At 38.9% G+C, this 20,634-nt stretch overlaps 1 protein-coding gene across 3 annotated transcripts in view; it reads right to left on the bottom strand.

The window, feature by feature from the left end:
* Positions 1–20,634, bottom strand: part of LOC123312449 (PHD finger protein 20) — a 134,891-nt gene that overhangs the window by 66,189 nt on the left and 48,068 nt on the right. For 2 of the 3 annotated variants that reach the window (XM_044896892.1, XM_044896891.1), the window contains one exon: positions 3,555–3,722. The exons of the other annotated variant lie outside the window; for it this stretch is intronic. In XM_044896892.1, coding sequence (XP_044752827.1) covers positions 3,555–3,722 — 168 coding nt within the window. The remainder of the gene's footprint in view (positions 1–3,554; positions 3,723–20,634) is intronic. 3 annotated transcript variants of the gene reach the window in all.

Raw genomic sequence — 20,634 nt, 5'->3', positions numbered from 1 at the left:
TATTGACCTATATCTCGTTAGGCATGTGTCGCATTGAGACAAACTTATACTCGTTGGAAAGAAGAATTCATGTACTAGCAAAACAAGTTTTGTCATTGTTTTGACCGAACGATTCAGTTGTCAATTAAAATGTTAAAGATGGAAGTGAACAAAGAAAAAAATTCGGTATGTTTTACAATTTTGCTTTGATAAAGGGGAAAATGCAAGTCAGGCGGCTGAAAATGTAAATGAGGTTTATGTCCCGGCAATTTTGATGCACCACGCAGTGAATGTCGATAAAATCATGGAAATGATCGAAGTAGACCGACATAAGAGTTGTCGTAACATCGCTCAGGAGCTAAGAATTGACCACAAAACAGTTTATTCTATCTGCATAAGGCTGGATTCAAAAAGAAGCTTGATGTTTGGATGCCGCACGAGTTGAATGAAAAAAAATTTGATGGACCGTGTTTCCATCTGCGATTCTTTGCCCAACGTATTCGAGCCATTTTTGATGAGGCTGATGACTAGGAATGAGAAATGGGTCACATAGGATAATAAGAAATGGATCACGCCTTAACAGTAAGGCAGGTAAATAATAAACAAATTAATTCAGATGCATAACATCCGCAGATAATGAAATCAACGAATGTTACGATCTAAATCGAACTAACAAACTACCATCGCTATGAGCATGAATTTACATTTCGTCGACAAAGAGTAGATGCTGACCATGGTTTCGGTCTTATTTGACCTCGTCAGAGCAACAAAACTCATTCGTCAACGAAATGCTATGAATTGCCGGCTCCTTTTATTCCATATCAGTAGCGGGTATGATGTATAAATACATCGTACCGACATCTGACAGAGAAACGGGAACCAACCCAATTCAATTTCCTAACTCTCAGAGCGAAGATAGCAGTATGCATCCATATGCTTTATTCCCATATTGCAGATATCGTATATTACGATAATTAAGCAAGGGAAAAGCGCGGAAAGGTTCGGATCATGGCAGTAACCGATCTGCCGCGGACATGGAAAATAAGAAATGGATCACGCCTTCAACAGTAAGGCAGGTAAATATTAAACAAATTAATTCAGATGCATAACATCCGCAGATAATTAAATCATTGTTGCTCTGACGAGGTCAAATAAGACCGAAACCATGGTCAGCATATACTCTTTGTCGACGAAATGAAAATTCTGGTAATGCTCAGAGCGATGGTAGTTTGTTAGTTCGATTAAGATCGTAACATAGGATGATGTCAGGCGAAAATAATAGTCGAAGAACGGTGAAGCCGCCCAACCGGTGGCCAAACAAGGATTGGAAAGGTATCCTCTACCATGAGCTACTGCCTAATGTTCAGACCCTTAATTCGGATCTCTCTCTATTGCTAGCAATAAAAGAGACCAGAATTGTCCAATAGGATTGTCCTGGTGGAATACGACACATTCCACCAGGACAACGCCAGGCCGCACACGTCTATGATGACCCGCCAGAAGCTCCGGGACATTGGTTGGGAGGTTTTTATGCATTCACCTTATAGTCCGGATCTGGCCAAGCGACCAACCGATTACCATCTATTTCTGTCGATGTCAAATGCTTTAGGTGGTGTTGAAGTTGTCCTCAAGAGAGGCGTGTGAAAACTGGCTAACGCAGTTTTTTTGCAATAGGGACAAGACGTTCTGGGAACGGGGCATAATGAAATTACCTTCTAAATGGCAACGAGTAACTGAAAAATTGGGCGCATACTTGAGCCAAAACGAGTGATTGTAACTATGTTAAATAAAGCTACAAGATGAAAGTACAAAAAAAAATTCTTTTTCTCCAACCTAATAGTATATTATGCAAACTCTGAGTCAGTGTTAAGATATGGTATTATATGCTGGGGTTCCAGTTCAGCAGTGCAAAAATTATTTGTCAAAAAAAAGGATTTAAAGATTATTGTCTAAATGAAGAGTTCTCGACTCATGTAGGGGAGTGTTCAAAAAAATGGTTTCTTGACAGTTTCTGGTATCTATTTGTATGAATGCCTAATTTATTTATTCAAAAAGAAGGCCAGTTCTGCAATACATCTGTCAGACCACAAATATGAAACGAGAACTTAAGATTTCAATTACCCCAAGCATAGGTTGACAATAACAGAAAAACATCCTTCATACATGTGTATTATAGTATATAATAGGTTACCTAATCAAGAGAATTAATAATTTCAATTTATTTTAATTGAAAAGGAAGTAAAAGAAATGCTCATCAAATTAGAAACCTACTCTGTACTAGAGTATTCAGATGTTCAGTAGGGGTGGGAAGTATTTTAGTTAGTTTCTGTTGACACTATTTGGTTGTGTGTGTAGCTTAAAGTGTAGTTGTGCTGTACATGCTTTGAAATAAAGATATCTATCTAACACCTCGACACGCGAGTATCGAGACGCGCGTAGTGAATCGCGCGAGTAAATATTCGAAATCATTAATCGCTAGAATAAAATAAGAGTTACATCATTTTTCCGACGACATCATTGGAAATAAAGGAGGTAATTTTCGATTGAAAAATCAAACAGTTATTTATCCAATTGATCTGAAGACTTGATGATAAAAGAAGAAATAGATGATCATCAATGCATAACTTTGTTGAAGGAAATCCTATTCGACTTTTATTGAAATCAGATATTGCGTCTCGCCTTATAATCGTAATAATCCAAAATCTAAAAAACGAAGAACATTTAATAAATAATGAGAAAATTGGTATCACTTCCCGCACTTGATAGGAAAATAACTATTTTCACTGTTCATTTTGTTGAATTTCAGTATGATTGAGCTTTACATTATAATCATCATATTCTTTTCATAGGTACTGGAGTTAGTTAAAATTCTGCTAATTCTTGATGATTCTAACGCACACCAATCGATTAAATATACTATAGCAATTCCAATCGTTAAGACACATCCTTTCGAAGTGTTGATAAATGAATCTTATATTTTGTGAAACAGACATATTTCATATTTAGATTTTAGATTCAGTCTAAAATGGAATTGGAAGAGAATTAAAAAAAATTATGCACTGTCAGCCTAATTATATCCTAGAACGCAATGGAACAACCTTATGTGAGCTAGGTACATAGAATATGAAATACCAGGGAGCATACCGGGTTTTTCCTTAGAATAACCTTGCGAACGGTAACGGCCCCATTGAAGCATCTTGTGTGACTTGACTCATCGGTCATGTGTTTAACACTTCTATGTTTATTCTCTATCAACATTGCAGCATTGTCATTGCTGTCAAAGTTTTAAACGAACACATAATTCAAAATGGTTAGTTGTACATCTTGTGGCTCTACTAAGACTCAAAAACAAATGGATGCTGGTATAACATTTCACATGCATGCTCAATTAATTCATATATTTATAATATATGAATAAATATAATATATTATATTAAACTACGGAAACAGGAGTCGGCCATAAGCAAACACTTCCACCTAATCCCCAACTTCAGTTCGTATGCTCTCTCCTGTTATTATATAGTCGAAGGCTAGGTATGAGAGGCACGTTATATACTTTTCAGTGAAATTTTTACCTCACAATTATAGTATCCCATTTACCAGCATTAAAACCCTGACAACGCTTTGTCAGGTGTTTTGTCCATCCTTCAGGTAAACGAGGATCCGGAACAATAACTGTCTTCTTCGTGCCATCTTGAAACTCTAATTGAGAATCTGTTCCAACAGGATGTCCATCCACCCATCTGAAAAAAGCAAATTAATTATTTTTGAAGCTTGTACGTTAGCATAGATTAAGTTAAAAATATAGATAAGTCACTCTGCAGCGACTCTATCAAACACAGTGGCGACAATTAGCAAGAATATGGCGGCTTAGAAGCACAGATTTCAATGCTATGATCTCTAATTCGGAATGCGGTTTGGCTCACGTCACGTCATGTGACCAAATCCGCCATACTCTTGCTAAAACGATGAAAAACGAGACCACAATTGTCGCCACTGTGGTTGATAGTCACTGTAAGTCACTCTTGTATTTGTCGCCATCTATTAGGATGGTACACTAAACACGAAAAATTATTCTAAAATTAATGGTTAGGTGCCGCTGCCTCTGGGGCAAGCAGATCTTAACCACTCGTGAATGATCGTGATCTACTGAGTTTGACATAAATAATATCCATTCCATCCTAACTTTTCAGGCAACTTATTGAACGGACTATTTTTAGAAATCGCCCTATTCCAATTCTTCTGCACCAACCCTCAATTCCGATTAACTTAGCTAAGTTTCTAATATTGGCCGCACAGTTGAGGAGAAAGTTCAAAAGATTCATACATTCGTATGAATTCTGTCATGTCCGAGTACGTGGTAAAGCCTGCTCTCTTTGTGCCAACAAAATTGTCAGGTACCACGATCATATCGATTGTACCCTATGTTTCAATAGTTTACATACCAAGTGTGCTAATATTTCTATGGAAGATTTCAACAAGATCCGTGAAAATTCTTCCAAAGGATGGATTTGTGTTTCTTGTGAGACCGGCGTGAAATCCGGCTCTTCTACAACTGCGGTTACTGAATGTGAAGCCGGTAATGTTGACAACCTAAGTTCGCTCATAAAACAGGCCATTGAAGAGGCAATTGCCCCACTTCGCTACGAAATAACGCAACTGAGGGATAATATTTCTTCACAAAATAAACAAATGAATTCACTCATTGTTACGGTCCAAACATTGGCAAATGGAAAAAAACGTTATCTATATCACCAGCTGATCGGAATTCCCCTACTGATAATTTAATATCACATGCGACAACAGACAGCATGAATTTGGACTATTCGCTTATTTCTGATACGAGGGATCCTCTAAAAGAAAAAGACATCGAAACAAGAGGTGGTTTTGTCTACACTCTTCCTACTGCCACTTCGGGCTCAAAATGGACTGTTGTAGGGGCAAAAAAAAAGCATCCAAGGAGAACTACTATTTCCGAAGTTGACAAGACTAAATTGGATCAATCGCTAGCAGGTTTACGTCACGCAAAGACCAGAACACCTCTTATTATTGAAACATCCAAGTCGAATGCGCTTATAAGCGCTCCTAAGAAAAACTTGTCTCACGTTCATGTCTCACGCCTCAGCCCTTCTACTGATCCCAAAGATATTCTAAAGTTCCTGGATGGGATACTTTCACCTGCAGAATCTAGTTGTGAGAGACTAAAGTCGAAGCAACCTAATATACAGGGTTGGGATAAAGTTTGGCACCAAATTAATATCTTTAAAACAAAACGGGCGATATTTTTGAAATTTGGCAGCTGAGTGTAATGGACCACAATGCATCTGATGAGCATATTTTCATTAATGAGATACTTCCGGTTTAACCGGAAATGACAAAACTTTTTTTTATTTAAATGGGACACCCTGTATATTTCTGCAGATTCTGAAAGTGCACCTTGTTTCGGATCTGTCCATATCGGGTTCCATGTAAAAATTTTATCTGTAAAAAGAAGAAATTCAGTCTTTTTGTACATTTGAGAAAAAATCCATTCAAATGAATAAATCGTTGGTATTTGTATCAATAGTGAGAAATAAAACGAAATACTTTGTATTAGATAACTCTTTCTGCTTTTCATGACGTATTTTTTATGAAAATCTATAAAAAGAAGAAATACAGGGCTTTTCCTAGTAGAAAAAATTTATTGAAAATAATTAAAAAAAAATCATTTTAAATAAGAAATGGTTCACGCCTTCAACAGTGAGGCAGGTAAATAATAAACAAATTAATTCAGATGTATAACATCCGCAGATGATTAAATCAACGAATGTTACGATCTAAATCGAACTAACAAACTACCATCGCTCGTTGACGAATGAGTTTTGTTGCTCTGACGGGGTCAAATAAGACCGAAACCATGGTCAGCATCTACTCTTTGTCGACGAAATGAAATTTCTGGTAATACTTCGAGCGACGGTAGTTTGTTAGTTCGATTTAGATCGTAACATTCGTTGATTTAATTATCTGCGGATGTTATGCATCTGAATTAATTTGTTTATTATTTACCTGCCTTACTGTTGAAGGCGTGAACCATTTCTTATTTTTCCATGTCCGCGGCAGATCGGTTACTGCCATGATCCGAACCTTTCCGCGCTTTTTCCCTTGCTTAATTATCGTAATATACGATATCTGCAATATGGGATTAAAGCATATGGATGCATACTGCTATCTTCGCTCTGAGAGTTAGGAAATTGAATTGGGTTGGTTCCCGTTTCTCTGTCAGATGTCGGTACGATGTATTTATACATCTTACCCGCTACTGATATGGAATAAAAGGAGCCGGCAATTCATAGCATTTCGTTGACGAATGAGTTTTGTTGCTCTGACGAGGTTAAATAAGACCGAAACCATGGTCAGCATCTACTCTTTGTCGACGAAATGAAATTTCTGGTAATACTTCGAGCGACGGTAGTTTTTTAGTTCGATTTAGATCGTAACATTCGTTGATTTAATTATCTGCGGATGTTATGCATCTGAATTAATTTGTTTATTATTTACCTGCCTTACTGTTGAAGGCGTGAACCATTTCTTATTTTTCCATGTCCGCGGCAGATCGGTTACTGCCATGATCCGAACCTTTCCGCGCTTTTTCCCTTGCTTAATTATCGTAATATACGATATCTGCAATATGGGATTAAAGCATATGGATGCATACTGCTATCTTCGCTCTGAGAGTTAGGAAATTGAATTGGGTTGGTTCCCGTTTCTCTGTCAGATGTCGGTACGATGTATTTATACATCTTACCCGCTACTGATATGGAATAAAAGGAGCCGGCAATTCATAGCATTTCGTTGACGAATGAGTTTTGTTGCTCTGACGAGGTCAAATAAGACCGAAACCATGGTCAGCATCTACTCTTTGTCGACGAAATGAAATTTCTGGTAATACTTCGAGCGATGGTAGTTTGTTAGTTCGATTTAGATCGTAACATTCGTTGATTTAATTATCTGCGGATGTTATGCATCTGAATTAATTTGTTTATCATTTTAAATGTTCGAAGTGCTTGCCATTCACCTCCTGACAATAAATTTCAAAATTACCGTCCGTTCCGTTTTAAATATATTAATTTGGTGTCAAACTTTATCCCAACCCTGTATATGCTTCCTTCAGGCTCACTTTTCCATCTCAATTTAAGACGCAAGTGATGGATCCTGCATTATGGCCTGAGGGGGTGAACATTAATAAGTTTTTTTCGAGACGTCGTCAGGAATCAGTTCACCTTCCTTAAAGACATATGATCTCAAAAATGTTCCTGACTCCGACACCCTTCAGTCTACAAGAAAATTCTCTATATTCCAACTAAATGCGCAGTGTCTGTCGAATAAGCTGGTCACCTTAGAGGTGCTGCTCAGTTCTATCAATCCTGACGTTGTGAGCGTAGCTCAGGGGCGTAGCTACCGCGGTATCGGTGATACGGGGCCCCCAGGCTTTAGGGGCCCCCGAATGTCTGTAAGCAAAAAATTCCTAAAAATGTTATCCAAAACCTCTTACAGGTTTTACAATAGCATTTTTGAGAATAACTGCTAAGACAACCATTCATTTCAAAATCCCGTTCATTACACCGAATCGATCATTCAGATAGATACGAATACTTAAAATCTGAAATTCAGAAAATTCGTGCCATCAAAGAACTTTTAGAATTAGTCCTGATAAAATTCAATAGCCTTGCATCCAGTTTTCCGGACGATATTACTGCATGCCTTTTATTTTAGACCCTTCCGGTTACAACTGCAATCGCTGAAAGTAGTTTTTCAAAATTAAAACTCATAAAAAATTATCTGAGGACTTTTATGGGACAGGAACGGCTATCAGACATGTCGTTATTGTCAATAGAGGGAGAACAACTTAAAAAACTGAAATCGTCATCAGCTATGGATGATTTGATAAATAGATTTGTTGAAATAAATGGTAGAAAAGCGTACCTTTAATTTTTGGTATTTTTTGTTTATTATTTGTTTGTTCATCATTTTATGTTATTTGTATATATTATTTTATATCGTTTGTATGTTATTTGTTTGTGAATTATTTCGCTCTCAGCGCCAAGTATGAGTTAGAACTTTTAATTATAAGTACATATAATCATTTCGATACTAATCGAACATTTTTTGCTACTTTTATTTTTACTTCACCCTTCCATAGGGCCCCTCAACACTTTTTTATACAGGGCCCCTCTAAGGCAAGCTACGCCACTGGCGTAGCTGAACATTGGTGCTCGTCTGAGCAGATGCCTTATATGGTGCTGCCAGGTTATCAGTTGGCTGCCTTATACTGTAGACCTACTCGTAAACACGGTGGATGTGCTATCTATGTATGTAAAAAACGAGTATGTAGTTCAATGCTTAAATGCCGTCAAGTTCTCTAGTGAAATGCACTATGAACTTTGTGCTGTGAAGTTCAAAGTATGCGAGACTAACTATTGTATACTGAGTGTATATAGACCACCTTCGGGTAACTTCAGTTCATTCATGAAGACTCTTAAATATGTCATCACTTATTGCCTGTTCATTTCTGATTTATTTTTTCTGTGTGGTGATGTGTGTCAATTACATAGCTTCCCATGACCCATACAGAAAACCTCTTGAAGATCTCTTCATCAGCTTCAATCTCGAGGGGAAATCGTTACAGCCGACTAGAGTCTTCACTGATAAAAATGGTCACACTTCTCGCAGTAAAGTTGATTATGTGGTCACTAATGCTGACAAGCTTTCCATTTGCCCGCAGGTTATTGATCCATTGATCGGTGATCATAGGGCCATTCTCCTTGGCTATCTCTGCACAAAGTCTCCTGTCGATGTTCAAAACAAGCAAATGATCAGAATAATGTCACCATCCAATCTGAACAACCTTTTTACTCTCATTTCCAAAGAAAGCTTCGACGCAGTTCACTGGTGCCATTCTGTTGATTCGAAATTTCAGGAATTCATCATACATATTGAGATATGCTTTCGAGGTCTCATGTCCTCTTAAATCCATCCAAACTAATTCAAGTCTCAAACCTAGGTGGCTCAATTCAGAAATTGTCGACGGACGAAATTATCTCCAAAATGTTCACTGGCCTACTAAGAACTTACGTTCACGTGAGGCCTTTGAATTATATAAATCTACGAAAATCCAATATAAACAACTTCTTGAACGATCAAAACTAGAATTCAATAAAAATGTTCTAGGGAAGACAACTTATTTCAACAAAACTGTCTGGAACCTTGTAAATAATGAGTTAGGTCGTAAAACCACCCCGAATCAACATTTCAGGTTAAATGTCGATGATGATATCGTCTCCTGTCCACAGAAAGTAGTAGAGGTTTTTGGGGGCTACTTCTCGGAGGCTGGTAAATCGACAATCAGTAAATATTACTGTGATGACATATCAAATATGTGCACCTCAAATCATCTAATATCCCACAACTTCTTCTTTTTCCCTGTGACCTCGGATGAGGTTGCCTCTATAATTACTAGTCTTAAGGCTAATAACAGCTTCGGACCAGATATGATCTCAGCCAAAGTATTGAAATTATTATCACCATTGATTTCTGAAAACATAGCCATTCTCATAAATGAATCTGTATGCAGAGGCAATTTTCCATCCGCTCTTAAATTGGCAAGAGTCATACCTATTTCCAAAAAAGGTGACAATCAGGATATAACCAATTATCGCCCCATTTCCATCTTGAGCCAGCTGTCAAAAATAGTTGAGAGAGTTGTCCACCGTAGAATGTATGATTTCTTGTCTAAATTCTCATTGTTCGCAAATTGCCAGCACGGTTTTAGATGCGGCAGATCCACACAAACTGCCTGCTGTGAATATATTGAATTCGTTCACTTCTGTTTAGACGAAGGTACTCCAGTGGCGGGTATATTCTTCGACCTGTCAAGGGCCTTCGACACACTTCAACATAATTTTATAGTTGACAAGCTGTACCAACTAGGATTTAGAGGAGTCTTCCTCGAGTGGATAAACAGTTTTCTATCCAACCGTAAAATTCACGTTCAGATTGGTAAATATTGTTCCCAAGAATACTCTGCTGACCTGGGTGTTTCCCAGGGTTCAGTCCTGGGGCCTCTGTTGTTTTTACTCTTCGTTAACGACTTGCCAAACTATATTTTAGCCTCCATACTGATTCTTTTTGCTGATGATACTTCGATTGCGGTCAAGGCGAGTAGTCTGCAAGAACTCATTGCTCTTTGTGAATCTATCATTCAGTGTTTTATTGACTGGTGCCGTCGCAACATTCTGGTTGTAAATTTGGATAAAACTAAGATACTTAGATTCAGTAACCGAATAACTCAAGTTAGTGACTCATATGTTGTCTCGCACTCCAACGGCAGTTTGGTGTCAACTGATTGTGTTAGATTCCTGGGACTACGTGTTGTTCAAAACCTCAAATGGATTCATCAGGTTGACTATGTCTCCAAGAAGTTGAATAGCGCCTTTTATGCTATATCCAAACTTAAGAAGGCACTTCCAGCAGATGCCCTAATGTGGATCAATAATTATAGTATGGTTTACTGTCACCTATGTTATAATGTAGTTTTGTGGGGGTCATCAGTTGAGTCTGGTCGAGTTTTTGTGTGCCAAAAAAAGGTCTTGAGACTCATATTCGGTCTGAAACCTCCTGACTCCATTTTTTCACGATCACAAGATCCTGACATTTCCATGTATTTTCATTTTAAACTGCCTATTATACATTCATCAGAATAGGCATCTTCTGAAAAAATGTTCTGACTACCATAACTATGACACAAGGCATGGCAACAAGTTATGCATATCAAAACACCATACTGCTAAGTACGAGTCAACAGTTTTATTGGCATCAAGCTTTACAACCATTCGGACATTAATCTCAAATCGATGAATGTAAAGAAATTCAAACATGAAGTAAAAAAATTGTTAATTGAGGGTTCCTATTATAGTGTCGAGGAATACCTCTCAGCTGTATTTGCCTAGGTGTATATGTTCTGTCAATATTCAGTTTGCCAAACTCGATGTTTGTTTCATTTTATTTTATTTTATTGTATTCTTCTCTATCTTCCTGACTTGTCCTACACATTATTTCTGAAGTCTTATAATAAAGTTTATTATTATTATTATTATGATCAAAGATTATATAGGGTGATTCATGAGTCGTTGGTCATAGCCTAATGGTGAATGCAGGCTATCCAGGCCCTTCAGAAGATAGCCATAACTCTGGAATGCAAGGTCCGATTCCGATGAAACTTTATGAGTTTATTCAATTCACACAATTCTTTCAAACGGCTCATGAAATATCAATATCTTCAAGGTAGTACTCGGAATATCATGATTTTTCTTTCAAGTTTCAAAATCTTCATTTTCAACATGCCTTACAAAAATTTCGTTATTGCTATGAAAAATTTTGAAATTTTTTGAATTTAGTTCATCTCTTTTTCAATTTGAAACCTCAGTTTCCACTGAGTTCATTACGTACACAGTCAAACACACATTTTTACATACGTTTATGGATAGGAGAATACACTGATAACACCGCAGCCTGTCAAAAGTGGCCGCAAGTAATTTTATTTAAATTAATGTTAATCAATATTCGAAGAGAAATTTCGTTCACTCCGTATTGAAATAAAATATCATCCACATCATAGCAATGCATGTAGAGAATACTAAAATCCATGGCTGCCGTTGCACACTTGGCCGCAACTACCTCGCAGCCAGGTGTAAGCAGGTAACATTTCGAAGTATTTCTACGTTCATAACGTACACGGATGTTTTTGATATCAAATTGAAGCTAATTTTTTTTCGAATATGATGATATATGGCTGCCTGTGAAAAAATGGCCGCAAGTTAGGTCTGCCATCTGTTGAAAACGCGAGATATCCGAAATAAAGTAAGAGAGAGTTCGACTCATTCTACACCATCGGGTTTTTACCCGATGTTCCGAGTTATAGCGGCTACACACTGCCCAACTCGGTCGGGCCGACAAGCCGACTTGGTTGGGTTGGATGTGAAATCGGTCCGTGTGTAGCTATGACCGCCGACAGAGGATTTGTCGGGTCTTGTCGGATCCAACCGCACGACCGACCGACCAAGTTGGATCGTGTGGAGCTCTGTCGGGTGGAAACGAGGCAAACGAGCTCATTCTGTATTCAGATGTTGACTGGAGAGGTATTCGCTGCTGCAAAAATGGCCGTCACCATCGATCCGAGCGATGTATACTCCAGCGATCGTGAAATTCAACTGACCAAGTTGGACGGCGGTTGTGCCGTCTGTACGCAACGCCCAATCTGGTCGTCCCGACAGTTGGCCCGACCGAGTTGGGTAGTGTGTAGCCGCTTTAACACTGATATAATGGGATCTTTCACACGTGTTCCGGTTTAGTATCGCACCGGAAAACAACCGAATTGCACTTTCGGCGGCGATTTCCACCGTACGGATAAAACCCGATGAATAATTTTTCATCCGGTTGTTTTCCGCTAAAAACTAGGTTTCTGGGAAGTTGAACTTGAAGTTGAAAATGTATTACGTACCTCAGCTAACAAATCTTCAGATGATGAAGATAAGTCTGATTGCGACGACGATAATGACAACTGCGATTATGAAAGCAGCGAGGAATCGGAGAAAAATGTAATATACTGATTTGAAATATCACTTGATTCAAGTGATACTTAGTGAATGAACAATTTTTTGTTGTAAAATAAATCTCTTTATACTTTAAGTTTTCTTCATAGTATCCATTAGGTGATTATAATTTTGGATTAAATGTAAAGTCGTTTCTACTATTGTTTGAACCCCTTGCTAAAAACCCTATCTATCGACGCACAGAACACAACTGATTCTCCGAACTCGCACAAGCTTACGGAGCTTCTGAGGGGTACTTCGGTACCTATGGAGAATCAGGATAATATGAATATGAATATATATAAATATGAATATGTGCAGTGGCTTTAAATACTCACACGGCTAGCATACACATTCCTAATCTAACGAGTGGCGTTGCGCGCCATCTCTTTCACTTTATTTCGGATATCTCGCGTTTTCAACAGATGGCAGACCTAACTTGCGGCCATTTTTTCACAGGTAGCCATATATCATCAAATTCGAAAAAAAATTAGCTTTAATTTGATATCAAAAACATCCGTGTACGTTATGAACGTAGAAATACTTCGAAATGTTACCTGCTTACACCTGGCTGCGAGGTAGTTGCGGCCAAGTGTGCAACGGCAGCCATGGATTTTAGTATTCTCTACATGCATTGCTATGATGTGGATGATATTTTATTTCAATACGGAGTGAACGAAATTTCTCTTCGAATATTGATTAACATTAATTTAAATAAAATTACTTGCGACCACTTTTGACAGGCTGCGGTGTTATCAGTGTATTCTCCTATCCATAAACGTATGTAAAAATGTGTGTTTGACTCTGTACGTAATGAACGTAGGGATTCTGCAGCGGGATCTTAGACTAATAGGAAAGTGGAGATAGGAAATACTCGGCTGCGTCCAATGACGTCACACTAGCGCGCATTGGCGTAGATAGAATAGAAATTTCAACTTAGATGTAAATAGAAGAAATGGGATGTTAGATGTACATTTTTAAACAGAATGATGTGATCCGTAGAGAAAACGTTGGTTTTTACCATATTGCATCAGAATCTTCTACATCCAGAGTTATTAAATAGAATTTATCACAATAATATCTGATACAGTTCACGAGAACAGTTAGTGCAGACATTTAAAATTTGAAGTACACCAACAGCAATATACCTTATTGTGAAGTTCAGTACTGAAGGCATATGAGCTAAATGAAAAGAAGAAAAAATGTCGCTATATGATCATCTGACCTATATATACCTGTGGAAAAAATGCAGAAGGACAACGAAAACTGCTTGATAAGAGTTTACTTGAGTAAGTATCATGATTTAGGAAAGACAGATGAGTAAAGATGAACTTTCAGGAAATATGTGAGAAAACCGTATAAGTATAAACTATGTCTAATTGATGAACAAGTACGATAGTGGAAAGCAATTCAGTGTTTCGTGATACATTTAGTAAATACAATATTTCTAAAAGTACCTTCGAACTTGTCAGAAATGTGCTGAAAACCAATCTATTATTTCAATTTTCAACTCAGAAAGGCAGGGTATATGAAATAATCTTCCATAATTACATGTATAACTTATCTCGTAACATTATCAGTTCCCATTGAAATGATAAACACATACCCTAGAAAATTTAGGAAAAAGAAATACGTATACTTCATTCAAATTTATTTAAGCAGTCGGTTGGCCATGAATTAATTTTCTCAAGTTTTTGTAACAAGAACGGAGTAAGGTTGGCACTCATGAAATGTCACCAATATCATAACGCCGTTGCCACAACTAATATCAACAAATACAGAGACAAAATGAACAACTGAACTCTGAACAAATATTTTGTTTCTTTAAACAAAATATTTGTTCAGAGTTGTTTCAGATTTACTAAAGTGTAAAGTCCTTGAGTCGACAAAATGCCGAAAATAGTTGAAAAGCCGCAAAGAAAGAGTATCAGGAAATGTTATGCAAAATTGAGGGCAACTCATCTGAAAAGTAATCCTGATACTCTTTCATCTACCATTTTCCAGATGGTATCCAACATTTTCAATGTAAGTAAATTTATAATACCTATGTTTCATATGAATCTGAACGACTTTTATTTTAGCTGAACGTTTCCACAATTCGAAATATTGTGATCGAAGAGGACGACAAAGAATTTCCTCCTATTGGGAGACCCAAAAAGGTGGAAGAAATTGAGGAGTTTATTTTTAGAAAAAACCTGCAACGGCAAATTTGGGATTATAATTTGGAAAATGAACACTTTAGTGTTGACACTCTACTTAATTATGCAAAAAATGATTTGGAATATAACGGGGGACGGACATCACTTTACAAAATTTTAAAATCGATGGGTTATAAATACGAAAGGGTGAATGAACGCAAAATTTTATGTGAACAAAAGCATGTCGTTGCAGCCAAAATTACTTTCCTGCGAAAATTTCTACAATATAAATCTTCAGATGGATTGGATTTACCAAAATGGTTCTTCTGTTCGTCGATGGACACCCCGTCCAAAGTAGACGACAAGATAAAAGAAGTACCCAAACCAGTACAGAAGAAGGAGACACCGAAAATGCCCCAAGCTAAACCTACGATCAACAGAACAAAAGAAAACAGAAAAGTCTCTGAATCCGCCGACGATTTAGACACTTTTAATGAAAAAATTTTCAACAAAATCATGTTGAAAATTGAAAGAGAGATGGAGAAAAAACTCCAAGGAATGTTCAGTAAACTGAAATAATGGAACATACAACTAGGAAAAATTCCCTTAAAATAGTCTCCTGGAACATAAACGGGGTCAGAACTCGAAAACCCGAGATAGAAGAAATAATATCAGAGAGAAAACCTGATATTATAGCCTTACAGGAAACAAGAATACAACCAAATACGCGATTGAATATCATGAATTATGAGATATATAGATGTGACAGAATCGCAAACACTGGGGGAGGTGTTGCCTTACTGGTTAGACGAGATCTGAAACACTATTTTAAAGGAAGATCTGACGAGTCACAAATAGAAACAGTGACGATTGTAGCTGAAATAAATCGACAAAGAGTCGAAGTCACATCGGCATATAAAAGACCCCCAAATAACCTATTGGAAGAAGAAATCAACAACTTACTAGATGGAACAAACCCGAAAATCTGCATCGGAGATTTTAATTGCAAATCTCCAGAATGGAACAGCAGGATGGAAAACAGAAATGGCAGAAAACTGAAAGATCTCGCTGAAAAGCATGAAGCTATCGTTATTGGACCTGAAGAACCAACGTACCTAGCATTCGGAAATGGATTACCAGATATAATTGATATCGCAATTATGAAAAATATCACTAGAGAATTCTCGATAGAGACCTTGTGGGACGGAACCTCTAACCACAACCCCATCGAATTAACAATAGGAGATGGGCCAAGAAGAGAACTAATGCAAACAAGAGAATACACCGATTGGACGAAATATAGCCATCTGATACAATCGGAGGTAACAGAAATACCGACAATCAACACACCGGAAGACCTAGAAAGAGCAGTTGATAAACTAGAAAAGAATATAATAGATGCCTACAAAAAGAGCACAAAGAAAATAACGAGACCAGCACCGATACATCCACACGGTGATACACCCAGAGAAATCAAAGATCTCATCAGGGAAAATCGGAGACTAAGAAAAACATACAGGCTCAACAAAACAGATATAAATAAGAGAAATCTAAACCGACACAGCCAAGTTCTAAAAAATGCCCTGAAGGACATGAGAACAAATAGATGGAACAAAAGAGTTCAAGAACTAAATACTATCGATCATTCTGCATGGAAAATGCAAAAATGTCTGAGAAGAGAAAATACTAAAATACCACCTCTCCACGGAGAAAGAGGAATGGCATATACGAATATCGATAAAGCAGAAGCACTGGCGGACTCGATAGAAAGAGAATCGAGAATAAATTACAGACCTGATGACGATAATGACGAGCTGGAAGATCTTGTAGAGAACAACGAAGAAGAAATGGACGAACCACCAGTAGACGACAAAATAGAAAAACCAACTTCTCCATTTGAAATAAAAGAGATAATCAGAAGCTTGAAAAATAGAAAAGCTCCCGGAAGTGATAAAATAACGAATGCTATGTTGAAGAAATTACCTAGAAAAGGTATAGCTGCTCTCACAAATATTGCAAACGGTATAATGAGGACTGAACACTATCCGGAAAAGTGGAAAACTGCAGAAGTCATAGTGTTCAACAAACCAGGCAAAGATAAAAAATTCCCCCAAAACTACAGGCCGATAAGTTTATTGTCCGCCCTAGGAAAAGTAGTAGAAAGGGTAATCGCTAGGAGGCTTACAGAAGAAACTGAAAATCTGAATCTCATTCCAGCAGAGCAATTCGGATTCAGAAGAGACCACTCAACTGAACAGCAATTACTGAGACTCACAGAATACATAACAGAAGGATTCCAAAATAAACAAGCAACCGGTCTTGTACTACTAGATGTCGCCTTGGCTTGAGCAGGAAATGGCTCTCTGCGTTGCTCAAGTTACGTCTCAGACCTTGTCGTCTCAGGTTACCTGTGCCACAAGATAATCTAGTCGTAGCCGCAACCAAAGTTGCACTGACAGCGTTACCAGTGCAGCTTTTGAACACCTTCTAACGCAGCTCCTACAAAAAGATGGATCAGTCGAACAGGACAAAATTCGTATCCGGAGGTAAAATCCCCCCCATTCGGATCTCCGGGGGAGGGTGCCTGAGCGAGTGAATCATCGAACAAACACCAATGAAAAGCACATAGCTTTTGCAGCATGGAACGTCAGAACCTTGCTAGACAACCCCAAGGCCGACCGACCAGAGAGGCGTACTGCCCTAATCGATAAGGAACTGCAACGAACATCCATTGCAATAGTTGCTTTAAGCGAAACACGCTTTTCGGACGAAGGTAGCTTGGTAGAACAAGCGTATACATTTTTCTGGAAAGGCTTGCCGGAAGGCGAAATCAGACAACATGGAGTAGGCTTTGCCATTAGAAACGACCTGGTCGCCAAACTTACCGAAAATCCAGTTGGTATCTCAGAACGTTTAATGACCCTACGTTTTCCTGCAGCGAATAACACGTTTGTGAACATCATTGCAGTATACGCACCCACTTTGAACTCCTCTGACAACTTAAAGGACACTTTTTACGAAACACTCGTTGCTACATTAAGTAAAATCCCAAAACGGGAACGAATAATTCTCCTTGGAGACTTCAACGCTAGAGTGGGCAGAGGTCAAGACTCAGAACTATGGCCTGGAATAATAGGGAAACACGGCACAGACAGCATCAATTCGAATGGAGAACGTCTGCTGGCTCTTTGTGCAGAACACAATCTGTGTATAACGAACACCTATTTTATTACGAGACCCAATTCAAGGGGGACCTGGCGCCACCCGCGCTCAGGGCATTGGCATACCCTCGACTATGTGATCGTGAGAAGGAAAGATCTGAAAGAGGTGTTGGTCACTAAACCCAGAGCAGATCTGGAGTGCTGGACTGATCATAGGCTGGTAATCTCGAAAATGAAAATCTCAATGCGCCCAAAATATCAACGCAAGCCGAAGTATCTAAGAGAGCGCCTTCAAATATCCAAACTACAAAACCCTTCTACAAAGGACAGATTCACAGCTGCCGTCAAAGATAGCCTAACACCACCGGATTATAACGACGACATTGAGACTCATTGGCTCCGTTTCAAGTCATCCCTTACAAATACAGCGAAGGAAATACTGGGCACGGAACGCTCCCGAAAATCCCCAGACTGGTTTGCAGACAGCGAAACTCATATCGCACCCCTTTTGGACGCAAAACACCAAGCGATGAAAACCGCAATTAACAAGCCTGGCGATGTTGCAGCCCAAATAGGTTTCATAAACATAAAACGCGAGGTCCGTCAAGAAATAAGAAAAATCAAGGACAGCTGGTGGAAAGAAAAAGCTAGAGAAATACAAGCTTACGCCGATAACCATGACTACAGGCGTTTTTTCGAAGCTATTAAAACTGTTTACGGTCCAAGCAGAAAAGCTAGCTTTCCTATAAGAGATGCTCATGGAGCTATTCTAACTGATGATAGAAAAATTCTCGAAAGATGGAAGGAGCATTACTCACAGGTCTTGAATCAAAATAACGACTCGGATTTATCCATTTTAGAACTGCTTCCCGCGTATAGTCCGATGACATCGCTTGATGACGAAATTTCAATGTCGGAAATCATAAGCGCGATTAAAAATATGAAAAATGATAAGTCCCCTGGTCTAGACGGCATTCCGGCGGAGATATTCAAAGCCTTGGATGAGGACATTGTCAATAGTCTCCTAATACTATTCCGCAAGATCTGGGAACAGGGAGATGTGCCACAAGACTTCAGAGACGCTTTAGTTATCAACCTCTATAAGAACAAAGGCGATACGTCGAATTGCAACAATTACAGGGGCATATCGTTGCTTAATGTGGCCGGTAAAATTCTCTCGAAGATTATGGCTAATCGTCTGGTTCCACTCTTAGAGAGGCTTTTACCTGAATCCCAGTGCGGCTTTCGACCAAATCGAGGTACGGTGGACCTAATTTTTACACTTCGACAGCTACAAGAAAAGGCCCGTGAACAACAATCAAGGATTTATACAGCCTTCATCGATTTAAGCAAGGCATTCGACTCGGTGAATCGGAGAGCGCTCTGGAAAATCATGGCACGTCTAGGAGTACCCGAAAAATTCCTAGCAGTGTGTAAAAGCCTTCATACCAACAACACCGCTAGAATACAGCATAATGGCTCTACAACCGACCATTTCTCAACCAACTCTGGAATAAAACAAGGCTGCGTATTAGCGCCTTTACTGTTCAATATTTTCGCCATAGCTGTTTCGATAATTGCTGACATGAGCATGCCCGTAAGAGGTGTTGGGATAAGATTCAGATTTGATGGAGGCCTGTTTAACCTGAAGCGCCTCAGAGCAAAAACCCGTACCAAGTTTATCACGGAACTTCAATATGCAGACGACTGTTCACTCATCGCTAGCACCTCAGAGGATCTACAGATAATGATGGACACCTATAAACATATATACGAAGCTTTAGGCCTTGGACTCAATATTGACAAGACCAAAATCCTGGTAAGTCCGCCAGAAAGCCTTCAAACAGATATCAGCCTGGACAATGAAACTCTAGAACAGGTTGAGCAGTTCAAATACTTGGGAAGCTTCATAAATACTAGGGCTAACCTTGACACGGAAATACACAACCGTATCAATTCGGCATCACGGGCATTCTGGAAGCTGAAGGACAGAGTGTTCCAAAATCACGACCTCAATCTGAAGACCAAGACAGCTGTTTACAGAGCAGTGGTCCTCCCAACGCTTCTTTACGGAAGCGAAAGCTGGACTCCCTACAGGCGACATATTAAACAGCTTGAACAGACGCAGCAACGTCATCTAAGACAGATAATGCACATCAGATGGTTCCACAAAGTTTCGAATGCATAAGTCTTGCAGCGCGCGAGTTGTACAACAATTGAGACTCAAGTAACGAGGGCCCGACTCAGATGGAGCGGCCACATTCTGAGGATGCAAGACACAAGACTCCCCAAAATAGCTCTATGCGGCGAACTCACTGAGGGAGCCCGGAAACCAGGAGGCCAGTATAAGCGGTTTAAGGATACACTACATCAATCCCTTAAATCAGTTAATGCTAATCATAACTGGGAACAACTAGCGTTAGACAGGTCACAGTGGAGGTCTTTGGTCCACAGTTATAGTGGAGAATCGAGAAGGATACAGCGGCGGCCAGATCTGGTTGGAGACTATCCATGCCCTGAGTGTGGAAGGATCTGCAGGTCACGGTTGGGTCTCTTTAGTCACAGGAGGGCACACAGTCGCAACTAGCACTAAGAAGTTACAAGTCTGTTCGATTTTTTTTTTTTTTTCTTTTTCTTCTTTTTGTAGATTTATTCCCGGTAACGGGATACAGCAATGAATGAATGAACTAGATGTCGCCAGAGCATTCGACAGAGTATGGCATGAAGGAT

The sequence above is a fragment of the Coccinella septempunctata genome, chromosome 4 (assembly GCF_907165205.1).
Source record: "Coccinella septempunctata chromosome 4, icCocSept1.1, whole genome shotgun sequence".
Classification (NCBI taxonomy): domain Eukaryota; kingdom Metazoa; phylum Arthropoda; class Insecta; order Coleoptera; family Coccinellidae; genus Coccinella; species Coccinella septempunctata.
The sequence above is the reverse complement of the archived record's forward strand: the minus strand, read 5'-3'. Positions and strand labels throughout refer to the sequence as shown.